The 14339-nt window shown below is 44.6% G+C and overlaps 1 protein-coding gene across 4 annotated transcripts in view; it reads left to right on the plus strand.

Annotated features, from left to right (window-relative positions):
* ADAMTS18 (ADAM metallopeptidase with thrombospondin type 1 motif 18) overlaps positions 1 to 13371 on the plus strand; it is a 125551-nt gene extending 112180 nt beyond the window's left edge. For all 4 annotated transcript variants that reach the window (XM_037037931.1, XM_037037928.1, XM_037037929.1 and 1 more), the window contains 6 exons: positions 1865 to 1991; positions 5096 to 5300; positions 6682 to 6867; positions 7724 to 7927; positions 10115 to 10262; positions 12536 to 13371. In XM_037037931.1, the coding sequence (XP_036893826.1) occupies positions 1865 to 1991; positions 5096 to 5300; positions 6682 to 6867; positions 7724 to 7927; positions 10115 to 10262; positions 12536 to 12651 (986 nt within the window). In that variant the 3' untranslated portion in view covers positions 12652 to 13371. The remainder of the gene's footprint in view (positions 1 to 1864; positions 1992 to 5095; positions 5301 to 6681; positions 6868 to 7723; positions 7928 to 10114; positions 10263 to 12535) is intronic.
* Positions 13372 to 14339: the final 968 nt, after the last annotated feature.

A 14339-nucleotide genomic window follows, 5' to 3' on the forward strand; every position in this document is an offset into this window, starting at 1 on the left:
CACATTTGCTTGTTAGGCAAATTTTGTCATGCTTGGGAAGAGGGACAAAAGTCCATAAAGAGGCCCATGAAAACAAAGCACAAAGGTTGGTCACTCCTTTCCTCTGTCCAGAGCGTCTGGTGACATTGGGTCCCCTAACTCTCTCTGTCCCACTTAGCGAAATGGGGTATCTTGGAAGCAGAGACAGAGCAGGAATATAGAAAATGAAGAAATTCTTATGTCTGTAAGGCCTGTTCTCCAGGAATTCATGGTAATTAATGAAATATGAGGAAATACTTCTTTTTAAAAATCTTTAATTTAAAAGCAATACAGTTTTAGCAATAAACATTTTAAAGGGAATATGCTAAAAAAAGAAAAATAATCTCCCATAATCCCTTAATTATCGCTGGCCAATGTGAAATACTTTGGTCTGTATCATTCTATTCTTTATATTATGCAAACAAAAAAATGCATGTGTTTGACCTACTTGAACACAGGCATCGGTATTGTTTTGTCTGTTTTTCTTACAGAACAGACACCATGCTATAGACCCATGATTTTCACCCTGTGTCATACCCTGGCAAACACTAAATGGATTAAATTCTGTGGCACAGGGAAAAATATACTGTTTTGCTATTCTGACAAAAAATAGGTATACTTTAGATTCACTCACACCAGACAGCTGTTGTTGTGTTGGCTGTTGTCTTTTATTTGACAATCTAAGGGAAGGAGGTCAGTACCCTGATTAGATAGTCTAGTATTGCATGTTTTAAAAAAAATTTGTAGCACACTGGTTGGAAATAGTTGCTATAGACATATCTTTATCCTTTTTTACTGAATTTTGGAGCAGGAACAGTTTTTCCTATATCAAGGGTTCTTTCAGATCATTTGCAATAACTCCCTGGTGTTCCAGAGGGAGCACAGGTCCTTGGAAGGAGAGAGATTCAACCATTTTCCATTTATAGGGAATGAATCCAGCCAAAGGGAGGATGGTGGAGAAGTGCATTATGAGATTCCCTCTTGCCTCGATTTAGCAATCCAGTCACATGACTCACAGGTCACATTGTGTCCAAGGCATGTGAGAAGAAGTAAGTTCTCTGGAAGTAAACTCTTGACATTAGGGAATCCCTGTGTGGTTTTGTTAAGTGCCTCCTGAAGGCAAATCCACTTCCACCTACCTGTAATAGCAGGGGTGACCTTTCATTGCTTCTTAAGGAAAAGCACCATGTAAGTATAAACAATTCAGAGAGGAGGCAGAATTCCTATTCGGGGAGCTGACAGACATTCACAAAATTTGTGTCTCTGATGAGAAGTCCTTAAATGGCACTGCAAGTAAGGCATAGGATGCCACTAAGACAGAAAGCCAGAATCCTAGCTGACAGGTACAAATATGTACGTGTTCAGTGAGCTCCTCTCTTTGCTTATATACATGTCATACTCTATGGAAATAGAGGATGCTGCATGGAAAGGCAGAATCTCAGAGCTTCTGCCCATGATTCACTGATGGTTTTTCTTTGAAGAATTCTTTCCACTGGATGTGTGCAGTGGAGTTACAGTCAATGGGATGTTCCCCTTATGGCTTCCCTGTGTTCAAAAGCCTGTGTGTGTCACTGTGTGGCTCTAGACCCCACAGCAGTTTTGACAATGAAGAAGCTACATCTGAAAATTATTAAGATGTGAAAACACGTGCTATTATCTTGGGGGGGGGCAGGAATAGGATCAAACGAGTTGCAGATTTTATCAAAAGGAGGCCTTCTCACACAGTAATTGGATTCCGCAGCTTAAGTAACGTATCAAAGCCCCGGTAAGTCAGAAGCTAAATTTGGAAACGAAATTGAATTGGTTACCAGTAATTTTAACTTTGTGACTTTTGATGTCTTATTAGGTTACATAAGTGTAAAGGCCATTTGCTTACGAGATCAAAATACTCAAGTCAATTCCTCACTCTGCAATGCAAGAACGAAGCCAGCAACCGAACCCAAAGTATGCAATGCTTTCTCCTGCCCTGCCTAGTAAGTTATCTGGAATGTCTTTCTGGTTATATTTGTACTTTATATGCCTCTGTTGTTGCTATGAAATCATTAAAACCCATAAGGTCAATGCTTCTGACCAAAAGTGTTGTTAAGATAGATGGAATCCCCAGAAAGGTAACAAATGAAAGAAGGTAGTGGAGATTCAAATATACAACTTGAAAAACACAAATTTGTTTTAGACATTCATTTAACTCTGCCTGTGCAAACCTAACCTTGGGATATAAAAGTGTTTTTTTATTTTTTAACCTTTACATAGACACTCCTCTTCTCTGCACTAGATCAAATAGATATTTAAATAACACAGATAACTGTATTAGTTAAATTTCCATGTGGTTGTGTGTTTAACTTTTGTATAGTTGTCCAAGAATTTAAAAATTATAATACTATGCAGACCATGAAACCCCAAACACAAATTACACAGTAGCAAGATGCAGATTAAAAAGACAGGGTGAGAGGCCAAGTGGTATTCCACTTCTGATGGTGGGAACCTCTGGGGAGCTCCGTGGGTTTGGTTTTGGATGGATTTTAGCCACACTATTGTTTGAACAATAATTTGAAGTGATCTTTCTTCCTAGCCATATGGAGTCTTTTCTTGTGCAACTTATCTCCTGCCAAATGTATTTATATAGAATTGACAGAGTTTTTTCAAAAGCAACATTTGTTCACTAACATTTCAGACCATCTTAATAAGCAGTGTTTGCTTTGTGGTAAGGCAGTGATATCACACAGTCTTTTTGTACACACACATGTATTTTGTCCTTATAAATAGGGCATTGGCCATAATTGTCTGGGGCTGTAGCTACCCACCAATCCCACAGGCCCAATTGTCAGCCCAGTCTTTCTCTTAGAGTCTGGAGCCAGCTATATCCTAAATACATGAAACAGAAATTTGGGGGGCTTTCATGAATTTTCCCCTTTTGCTAAGAAACCCGTGTTCTAAGGAACACATGTCTCCACGATGTGGCTACCAGACAGTCGTTGGCCGTTGTGGAGTGGTTTCTCCTTTAGGTGGTAGGTGTGTGTGTGTACATGTAGAAATTGTATGCTTGAATGGCAAGCTGGGGTTTTATTTCAGACCTCCTCCTCATTGTCACAGGTTATCTAGCCAGCCACAGAAAGGGGCCCCACTTACATACACGTGCATGAAAAGGGAGAGAGCCGAGGTCCTGTCCAACCCCTAGGACCTGCCGGGAACTCCATGTAGAACCAGCACCCTGAGGAGTAACAGGTTCACTGGTTATTTAAAAGCAGATGCGCCCCTTGCTGTGACTGCCAAGTCGTGATGGCGAAAGGGCAGGGTCTTTCCTTGTCTTCTTTCTTCGCCGCCCTGTTACTCACATCTCATTACTTTCTGTCGAAATCAAAGGGACTCATGGGGATAGTCTTCCCTAGGGAGATCCTAGAACTTTAAAGTTTAGACTCAGACTGTTGGAGCTGGAAGGACAAAGAAAGGAATCTGAGCCAGCTCCACTCTCTTCCCACGTAGCTGTTACGCCACGTGTGGGCCTCTCTGTAAGCCGGCTTTGAGCCGAGCACTGGGATGTGGAAATGACTTGCTTGTAGCTCTTGCCACTGAGCTCTTGCAGCTCAGTGAACCTACAACCAAATGGAGCAGGCAGATGCGTAAAGAAGTCATGGAGATGTGGTGAGAGACACACTGTAAGAAGAGGTCATGTAAGAAGAGGTCATATAAAAGATCAGTGAGTGGGAAACGAACACTGTAGGGGTCTGGGCTGTGAGGAAGGGCGCAGGGAAGGAGGCCAGGTGTGGGCACCATGCCTGCCATGCACAAAGTTCATGCGTGTTATGCTTTTCCCGCTGCTTCTACAAAGTCATCATCTTAGCCACATAAAGGAAGGAAACTTGAATAGGAAAGAAACTTGGTAGACAAAATGCCATTTTTATAGAAGTGTTAAAGCTACTGATTTCATAATATGTTTTCTTTATGTCTTATTATAAAATCAAATAATTATACAAATGTAGAAATGCTTTACTTGACATAGTCTTTCTTTAGGTAAGATAATATGGACTATGGGGTGGTTTAGAGCACACATAATCCTAAATCCACATGCTAAGTTCTCTGGACTACAGGTCTTTAATTTCACACATCAGGCTTGTGCAGAAACCAGAGGAAAAAAATTATAGGGCTAGGGAAGGTGAGAGAAATGCAAAGATATAATGAAAGCATATTTGTGACATTTTATTTCTTAAAATGATACTGAGAATATTGGTCGATCAAGCTGAGTTTTAGGCATTTCTCTGGCTCCAGTGATTACTGATCAATATCTGATAGGTCTTCTTAACTCTAGGTCTTCAAATCATAGAATTTCAGTTAATCAAAGTAGTTATTGAAAAGGATTAATAGTTTCGGTTGATTGGCCTTCAAATAGAATCCAAGGCTCAGACTGCCGTGGAAAAAGGTGGTCCGGCAATTTTTAAATAAAGAATGCAAGGTTACATCTCTAACTCATCAGTAAATTTTAAGACTAACAAGAGAATTAGGTGGTGGAATTGCCTGCTTAGAAATGTCCTCTGTGAGACCTCCCCTGAATGCACCCCTCCACCCTACACATATGCCCACCATGGATCACTCCTCCACGAACCTCACTGTTGTAGTTTATATTAACTAAGATTGTGGTGGTTACCGGAAAGTGTTGTCTTTATTTGTTAGCGTATCTGCCTCGTCAGGGTGTTGTAGGCTTCTTAATGGAAAGAACACTGCCTCATTCCTTTTTCCAACCCTGATACCTAGGAGAGTGCCTGGCGCGAAGTTAGGATCCCAAGAAATTTGGCTGAATGAATGGGTGGCTTAGATTCCCAAGTGGCACATGTTTCTTCCCCGGGAAGGGCAGGAATGTATTTTTCCCCAGAATTTTGTGGTGACTGAATGTGACACCCAATGGCTGGGCCGTATTAGTGAGAGCTTCAAAATCTGTAAAAAAAGAATTAGTAGGAATCTCCCTTATTGCTCCTAAAATTGACCTAAGGCTTTCATCAGGTGGTTAATGTTTCACAGCAACTGCTTTGGAAGGCACGAGCCCAAGTCTGAGCTTTATTGGAGTAATTTTGCTTTTCCTTGACAGCTGGAGGCCGGGCGAGTGGAGTGTGTGCAGCCGGCCGTGTGCGGGGGGCCAGCAGAGCCGGAAAATCCAATGTGTCCAGAAGCAGCCCTTCCTGAAGGAGGCGGCCGTGCTGCACTCTCTCTGCCCAGTGAGCACACCCACCCAAGTGCAAGTCTGCAACAGCCACGCCTGCCCCCCAGAGTGGATCTCCGGGCCCTGGTCCCAGGTAGCTGCGAGTTGTGGGTCTTGTTCCTCATGGAAAATGACAGCAACAAAGATACAGGTGGCGTCTCTGCTTCCCAAGAGGCTGTCAGCTGGTTTCACACCTTCTTGAGGGCTACGCTGAGTTCATGTGAGGGACATTGTCATTGTCATTTTCGGTGATTCTCACGCAACCCGCCATTTGGGAATCCTTAGAAGTCCAGAAGTTAGTGCAGAGTGGGGGGGCCATGGGGCTGCACTGGTATAGAAGCACAGAAAGACAGCGTTCGAATGCCAGAGCATTGGCTGGTGGGACCGGCGACTGAATTCGCTGAAGCAAATGGAAAAGACAGATACAAAGGGTGAGGCATAAAAAGGGGATTTTACTGTTGCTTCAATGAAAGGGGGGGTTGAAAGAATACAGAGAGGAGTTGGGCCTAAAGTTTGCTTTTGTCACCAACTCCCAGTGAAATGTCAAGTTATAAAGTTGGAAGAAGCATAGAGCTACCTGTCATTTACAACTCAGAGGTTCTCAAATGAGCTTGCCCCCAGGGAGGCACTAGGTAGTGCCAGGAGACCTGTTTCATTGGCACAGCGAGTGGGGGATAGGTGCCGCTGGTGAGGGAAACACCCCACAACGGACTGGACTGCTCCCCAGCACAAGAATTGCCTGGTCCGAATGGTGCCCAGGGTGAGAACTCTGCTCTGTAACTGCCCAGCCTCTGCTGAACCACCGATGGTGAGACAATTTGAGGGAATAATACAATTTTGGGGGTTGTATTGCCTGAACCGTGAGGCCAGTGGCAGCCCTGGGCCCCATTTCCGCCCTGCCCTCCTGCAGGGTGCCTACTGGCATGGAGGGCATTTCTATCAGATTCAGTTTAACAGGGCACTACTATGTCCCAAACAGAGGTCAGGACAAGGTTCTGCTTTGCTTTTTAAGTGATAGAACAATATGAAAAATGTTTTTAAATGTAAAGAGTGTATCTGTTAAGGGAATAAGGAGTTGGTGGTGGGGAGAAACATCTAGCATGCTTACGTGTCCTTTAAAATGAGGGCATGTGTTCCTTTATCGCAGACGCAAATCCAAGTCGTGCATGGCATTGAGTAGGGTCTCTGTCTGCAACTAGGAGTTCTAATTTACCAAAGGACAATTCAGAGGGCTGTTCTAGCCAAATGTGCGTGGTGGGTGTGGCGAAAGGAGCTGGGTGTTCGGAGAATCAACTAAGGACTCCAGCGAGAGAAGGGGCCTTAGTGCACGGTGTTTACTCCGAATTTCACATGGAAATATTTTGAGGGAGTATTTTTCTTTAATCCTTTTTTTTTACTACTAAAAGCAACTGTACCTGAGAACCTGAAAATCATTTGAAATGAGAATGCCAACGGCATTTTTTCCCCATCTCCAGTGTTCCAAGACCTGTGGACGAGGCATGAGGAAACGGACGGTGCTGTGCAGGGGCGCCTCCATGGCTGAGGGCCTCCCGGACAGCCTGTGCGCCCGCGCCCCCAGGCCGGAGTCGCAGGAGGGCTGTGTCCTGGGTCGGTGCCCAAAGAACAGCCGGCTGCAGTGGGCCGCCTCTTCGTGGAGTGAGGTAAGAGCCCCGATGTACTGCTAGGTGTGGCGGTGTGGCTGCTGCTGTTCACGCCCAGCTTCTGCACTGCCACCAGATGCTTGGAGCTGCTTTCCATTCAACACGTGTGTGCCAGGTACCTTCAGGTCACTCCTCCTTCCTGCCTGCCTTCTTCATTAAAGATTGGTGAAGCGGCTATCACCCTGATTGGGCAGTGGAGGCGCAGAAACATGGGTCGGGGTGCGGAGTGCCCTGATGGGGTCTGTCACTCCGCAGGGCGGTCAAGGTCCACCCAGCCCAACATGGGGAGAAAGCCTTGTCAGTGGAGACTTTCCAGGGAGTGCAGGCCTGAAGGATGAGCAGGAATGGGACAGAGGTGGGGCTGGGGAGAGCCTGTTCCAGTCCAAGGGTGGACACGATGCAGGGGACACGAGGGAACACACTCAGTGAGGAGGCATCAGGTGTGCGCAGGAGCTGCCAAGGTCACCAGGGACAGAGCGGAAGGGCCTCAGGTGATGTATCCTAGAAATGTGCCCTATAGACAGACATTAGGGGCCAATTAACATGGAAGTGAAGGAGTGGAACAGGCAGGTTCTCATGTCAGAGAGAAGGGGTGAGGTGCAAAACAGGCAGAGGCTGGAGAGGCGCCTGCACAGCTATAACAGTACTTCAGACTGAAGGTGAAAGGGGGTGGAGAGAAGCAGCATCTCATTCTGTTTTATGGTGCTGGTGAGTTCTGTGACGCTGGCTTTTTCACCTGTAATGTGAGGGACCTGGTGCCAGAGTTGTATGGTCCTTCGAATTCCACGCGGATGGTATGTCCTCAGGTTGGAACCCGTCTGCTCTGCACACTTACGCCTCCTTTTCTGGCTCCTAGTGTTCCGCGACCTGTGGTTTGGGTGTGAGGAAGAGGGAGCTGAAATGCAGTGAGAAGACCTTCCAGGGAAAGCTGATAACTTTCCCGGAGAGAAGGTGCCGCAACATTAAGAAGCCAAACCTGGACTTGGAAGAAACCTGCAACCGAGGGGCCTGTCCAGGGTACAGTGTGGCAGCTGGATGGTATTCATCGCCATGGCAACAGGCGAGTGCACACACATTTATGAGGTTTCTATTTAAGTGAGACTCAAAAGGAGGCAGTCCACCAGGGGCTGCTGATAGATACCGGTCCACAGGTACAAAATACAGGGCTTACGTTCTTTGGCCCACCCACCACCTGTGTGGCCTGAAAGGTTACAGAATCTGTGGACCTCAGTTTTCACATCTAAAGCAGTGAGAAGATATCTTGCAAGGTTTTTTTTCTTCAGTAAATAAGGTAATACAAAGCACTTAGTACCTGGCTTGTCACATAGTGCTAATGTTCGCATTTGTCGCTGCTATTAAATCTACTGCTAGAGTCATCTGCCTTCTAAAAGTCAGTCTTGACTCATTTGGTTCTTATGTTTCCAAATAATATTATAATAATAGTCAACGTTTGTCAAGCCACTGCTATACACTGTGTTAAATGCTTTTATATGCATTCGCTCTTCTCTCACTTCACCCTTTTAATAGTCTCATTGTGGATATTGTTGTCCCTATTTTGTAGATGAGGCAGCAAAAGCTCAGAGTTAGGCAGTTCAGCCAAGGACCCCCAGCTTTTTCACCTCATTATACGTCATGCCACCCTTTTTCTCAGAAGACTTAGGTGAAGTGTTGGTCATGTCAGTTGGTGCTTATCGGTAGGAGTATGTGGTGCTGTCTGAGAGAACAGTACGTCCTCAGGAATCCAAAGCTGCCTTTTGGTCCACGCAGCATTTCAGCCAATGGTGGTGCACAGCTGTGCAAAGAACTCAGTCAAGATGCTGCCCACAGCTCTCTGTGAAGTGTAGGGTTGGGCAAGGACCCGTGTGTCTGTGTTTTTATCCACACACTTTCCTGCATAGTTATATACACATGTGCATATGTGTTGTAAGTACACATGTATGTATGCAGTTGACCCTCGGACAACATGGCTTTGAATTGTACAGGCCCACGCACACGTGGATCTTTTCAATAATTACTAGAAGTGTATTTTCTCTTCCTTATGATTTTCTTCATAACATTTTTCTCTGGCTGACTTTATCATAAGAATTCAGTATACATACATATAACTAAAGTACCTATTAATTGACTGTGTTATCAGTAAAGCTTCTGGTCAACAGTTGGCTATTAGTAGTTAAGTTTTGAGGAGAGTAAAAATTATACATGGATTTTCAACTGCATGGGGTATGGACACCCTGAACCTAGGCTGTTCCATAGTCAGCTGTGTGTGTGAGAGAGAGAGAGAGAGACAGTCTGGGAAGTGTACCCGGAGAAAGGAAATCAGCATGATGCTCTCTCTCCAGATCAGTGGGCACTGTATCTGTGTGCTTCCCTGTGTCCCAGGTGCAATACCTACAGCTATGGACTGCTTTTTAAAATTTTTATCATTTCATTCATTTAACAGATTTGGAAATTGACTTTTGTATGATTATGTAGATCAGTAAAGCATCACCAGCATGCCAAATCTGTGCCCCTACCTGTTTGTGCTACTAATGGCCCATGAAAGTTAAATGATAATATAGTGAAATTTAAAAAGCAAAATAAAAGCTAATCAATTTAAAGGGCTTTTCCCCTGACAATATTTTCTTATTTATTCTTTTGTTATGAAATCTTTGTTATTTTGTTCAGAAACACATGAAAACGTAAGGATGCTAACAGCCCTTGTCAGTCATTTATTTTTTAGGAAAACACTAAGTGGACAGTAATAACGCTGACCACGGAAAGCAGCGTATCCACCGTGCTAACTAGGAACTCGGCTGGGCACTGAGGGCTTGGTTCCAGAGCCTCTTGAGTATTGTTTCTTTTGCTGCCCTCGCTTTGAACTACCCCCCCCCACCACCATTGCATCTGCAGAGGTTATTTGGAATTCTTTACATACTGCGATTAATTGCCTAGATGTATCTGTATTTGTTTCTGCATTCTTAGGGCAGCTTCTGTATTTCTGGAAGCTTTCTTCTCTCTGAGTCACTTAACGGGGAGAGACGCACTCTCGGGTGAACAAGCATTAGCCTAAGACCCTTCTAATCAGGCCAAATGGCTCCCACATGTTAGAAGAGACTGTAGACGGTGAGCACATGTACCTGGCGCTGGACGATTCGTTTTATCACAGGCACCCTGGTAATGTCGTAAAGCCTAGAGATGCTCTGATAGCGCTGACACTAAAAGGATGCTGTCCAGCTGAGTGTTTCTGACTCCCTCCTCTTCTCTGCAGTGCACCGTGACCTGTGGAGGCGGCGTCCAGACCCGATCCGTCCACTGTGTGCAGCAGGGCCGGCCTTCCGCCAGTTGTCTGCTCCAACAGAAACCTCCAGCAATGCGAGCCTGTAACACTAACTTTTGCCCAGCTCCTGAAAAGAGAGGTAACAAGGAGCCCACACTCCATCAATTTTACTAGTCTTCAGAGAATGTTTCAAAAACCTCCCCCATTTGCTTGTGCAGTTCATGGTGTTTCACTCCTCTAGGGGGCGCCCTTCACATCCAGGTCTATGCGAACCATGCTCCTTGCAGGTGTATGAGGCACACATCCAGGCAGTTCCTGCTCAGAATGATCTTGTATGCAGGGAGAGTTAATTATATGATAAGGCTTTTTAGTCATCAACTCTTACTTTGAAAGGGAGAAATGGTAATCTTGCAAGTCCATTTTTCCAAACTAAATTGTGACTGAACAAACACATGGGAAAGTAAGCACTGTGTACCAGAGATTGTACTACTCAGTGGGAATGCAAGCGTGAACAAGAATTGCCCTCAAGGAGCTCACATATTAATTGAGAAGATAAATTAATTACAGACAATTAGAGTGAATATGTATTGTCGTAGGACTATGGCTTAAATGTTTTCTTAGTTCAAAGGCCGTGCAGTGAATGCTGATGGGAAAATGGGAAATTCAGTTATCCAGGTGGACTCTGCCACTCCCCACGAGTGCAACTTCTTTAGAAGCAATCGAACAGCATGGCATATTTTTTTCAGCCTAACTGGATTTCCTTGGGCTAAAGAATCATGTATCTGCTGAGTTGTCTTTTTATTTAATCACAGCTTTTCCAAGACTATCCAGTCTTTTACCCTACGCTCTCCAATTTGTGGTAAATCAGCTTCAGGACTCTGACTCAATTCCCATCTCTCTCTCTCTCTCTCTCTCTACATTGTTGTTTACCTACTTCTACAGCCTTTGTTCCAGGCTCTGGGCATCACTTTCCCTTCCTCTGCCCTCCCCCCCTCTTATCTGAGGCTAGCACAAATAATACGCAGTTGCTCTGAGCTAGGCCACCTCTAGGCAGCCTTTCTCAGTAGAAAGCTAAGGAGTAGTGTGTGTGTGGGGGGGGGGGGGTATGCACCATTTTGAGAAAGTTGTCCTATCTTCCTAGACCATCTCCTCCTTTCTTCACCATCAGTGATTTCAAATTTCCACTGTTTAGTCTGATGGCTCCAGACGCAATTACACGTACAAAGGAAGGAGGAACCTGGTCAGCCAATGCCAGAGCTACCGTCTATTCTGAGTGGCTGGGAGCTAATGGCGAGTTTGGGGTAGAGGCATTACATGGACTGGCTTAGGGATCACAGGGGTCAGTATGAGGCAGGATGTGTGTGTGTGTTAAAGGGAATTTTAGGCAGAAGAACAAAGGCTTGAAGAACTAACCTTCAGCAGCTCTGGATCGTAGAAAGGGAGGCTACCATTGGGTGCAGCAAGAGAGCTGAGAGTTTTGCACGCTGTGACCAAAGGCACTTGAGTAGATGCCCATGGGCAATGTGGGTTTTTGTGTGAGTTGAAGGTAAAGGCAACTCAGGGCTTGCATAGAGGAGGGGGGAACCACCCCAGCTATGAATGAGAATAATCACATAGAAGGTAGACCCCAAATATTAAATAAATAAAAATTCTTGAGAATCCAGTACAATGGCTGGGCCCTAACTCCTCAAACATGTATTGTGTTTACATAAAGAACATCTTACTTACAGTTTCATATGCATTCTGTGTCTCATGAGGCCCTTCTGGATCAGAATCCCTGATGTATGGCGTCCTGCTTCCAATCAATAATCTCATCTGCTGTCCTGCTTAAAGAAGTTAGAAAGGACTGCTGTTGACTTGCATTCACTTAGTTGCAAATTGGCTATGAGATTTACTTAAAACTACACAGAGTGTTGCAGCTGGGTCTCCAATACAGGTGTCCCAACTCCCAGTACATTGGCTGCTTGTTCCCCAAAGTAATCTGCACAGACCAGCAGCAGCATCCGCTGTGTGCTTGTTGGAAGTACAGGACCCCAGCACTCACCAGAGACCTTCGGAACCAGAACCAGTGGTTTCACAAGATCCTCCAGTGATTTTAAATGTGCCGGTCTAGGTACTTCCTTGGGTGCAAAATGTACATCCCAGGCTATTTGGGGAGGAGCAGATCATCTCTAACTAGAGATGACTTTTTGTCTTAATAGCCACTTTTCTCCCACCTGTTTAAATTTTGCTAAGGGTCATAGTCCCTTTCGATGTCTGAATGCTGCTTTCCCCACCTTCCTGCCAAAGTCCTAATGGATAAGAAGAAAAACCACTCAGAAGCACGGGCAGGTGGATACATCTGCAGGATGTCACCTTAAGAAAAGAGACTGAGCCTTTTCCTAACACACTAAATCTGTTTTCTCATCTTAGAGGATCCAGCCTGTGTGGATTTCTTCGGCTGGTGTCATCTAGTTCCTCAACATGGTGTCTGCAACCACAAATTCTATGGCAAGCAGTGCTGTAAGTCATGCACGAGGAAGAGCTGACACCACCCCCCACCCTGCTGCCCTTCCAGCACCTGAGGGCCAGGGGCTCACCTTCCAGATCCAGGATGGCTGATGGCCGAGGCAGCTCACCAGCGGTCTGCAGCGTTGAGGGGACAGCTCCGAAGACCAGGTGGGCTTCTTTTCCAGTTCCCCCGAGCACCTGGTACTCTGAAGCACTTGAAAATGGGAAGCGACAACAAATCTGACAGAGAAACAAAAATGAAAACCACATGAATTTGCACTGTGTACATGGAAGCAGTGATGAGTCACACTGAGATAGGTCAACTTTTAGTTTTGTCAAAGTGAGAATCTGGCCAACTTTGGACACATCCCCCTTGGAATCTGAAAGGGTCCCATGGCAAAGACATCAGTTTTGAAAAGGCCCTTTATGACTTCAGGTCATAGGCTGAGAGCTGGAGGAATCAGACACAGATGAAGGTTTACTTGGAACTCACGGCTTGGCTGGTGCTGTGGACACGCCAAGCCAGGAGCTGGCCAGGAAGCCCACCGGTGCTCAAGGCGGTGCTTGCCGCTGGACTGGCAAGCGTCACATTATGTTCATTTAGTGTGTGTGTGTGTATCATTTTGTTTAAAATGTATTTTGCTTATAGAGAGTCTCCAAGACTAAAACTCACAACTTGAAAAGGAATATTCTAAAAACACAGCAACACAGGCTATTTAAGATCGCCATTTAGTTGAAATTCACACTCTGGGGATAAATAAAAAACCCTCATAAGAAGGGTGAATATTAACTCCCCGTACATTATATCAACCTCGTAACTTTTGGTGCTAGACAGGATCCTCCAGTCTGCTCTTTGGGAATCAGAATTGGTGAAATGTTTATTTCTGGTAAAAATCTAGGAAGAGTTAAATAGCAGTGTGCTGAAGGAGAGGAGACCATTATTTGTAATGCTCCCTACTTATTATCATAGCTGCTTGGAAAATTAAAGGCCACTTGTGGGCTTTTTTCCTACCAACTGACATATTTAAATTTGCCCTAGGATTTAGTTTACAAGAAAAAAGTCATAGTGGCAGTAGCAAAATCCATCTGTCTTCGTGCTACATTAATACTAATAAATCATAATATGGCAAAACCGTTCAATGAATAAGAGTATTTTCCAATCTTTCAGATATTTTCAGTCTTCAAAAGCCCGCTGTCGGTTGGCACTAATGAGCTTAAAATTGTCCTCAATTGCAAAAACACCACACTAATTTGCCAAAACCAGAGTAACTTACGAGACTGAGTCCTCCTGTAATTTTTTGAGCTGTGGTCATAAAGGATGTATTTATATAATTCTACTCTATTCCTCAATTTTTGATGAATGTAACCCAGTTTTACTGCTTTAAAATGTTTCGATTTAAACAGGGGTTTGCCAGCTCAGCACAACCGACCCAGGAGACAGCGGTCTGCTAAACTCGGGGTGTCCTTTGTTCCCATTCTCACGGAAACCATGCGCATTCACACCTCAGAGGAGTAATTAGGGTACTACTGTCTCAGCTCTCTTGGCTTAGAGTAGTGGCCATTTTACCATCAGAAAAATGATTTATACATCATCACCCTTGGAAAATTACAAGTTATTTGTTTCTTTATATAATTATCATTTTATTATTTTATGGAGAAATTAATTTATTAATAGCCTATTGTTATATGTTCTCACTTGCTTCTCTGAGTGATATTAATTCTGAGG

The sequence above is a fragment of the Sturnira hondurensis genome, unplaced genomic scaffold (genome assembly GCF_014824575.4).
Source record: "Sturnira hondurensis isolate 20B ecotype Veracruz unplaced genomic scaffold, ASM1482457v3 Scaffold0023817, whole genome shotgun sequence".
Lineage (NCBI taxonomy): Eukaryota > Metazoa > Chordata > Mammalia > Chiroptera > Phyllostomidae > Sturnira > Sturnira hondurensis.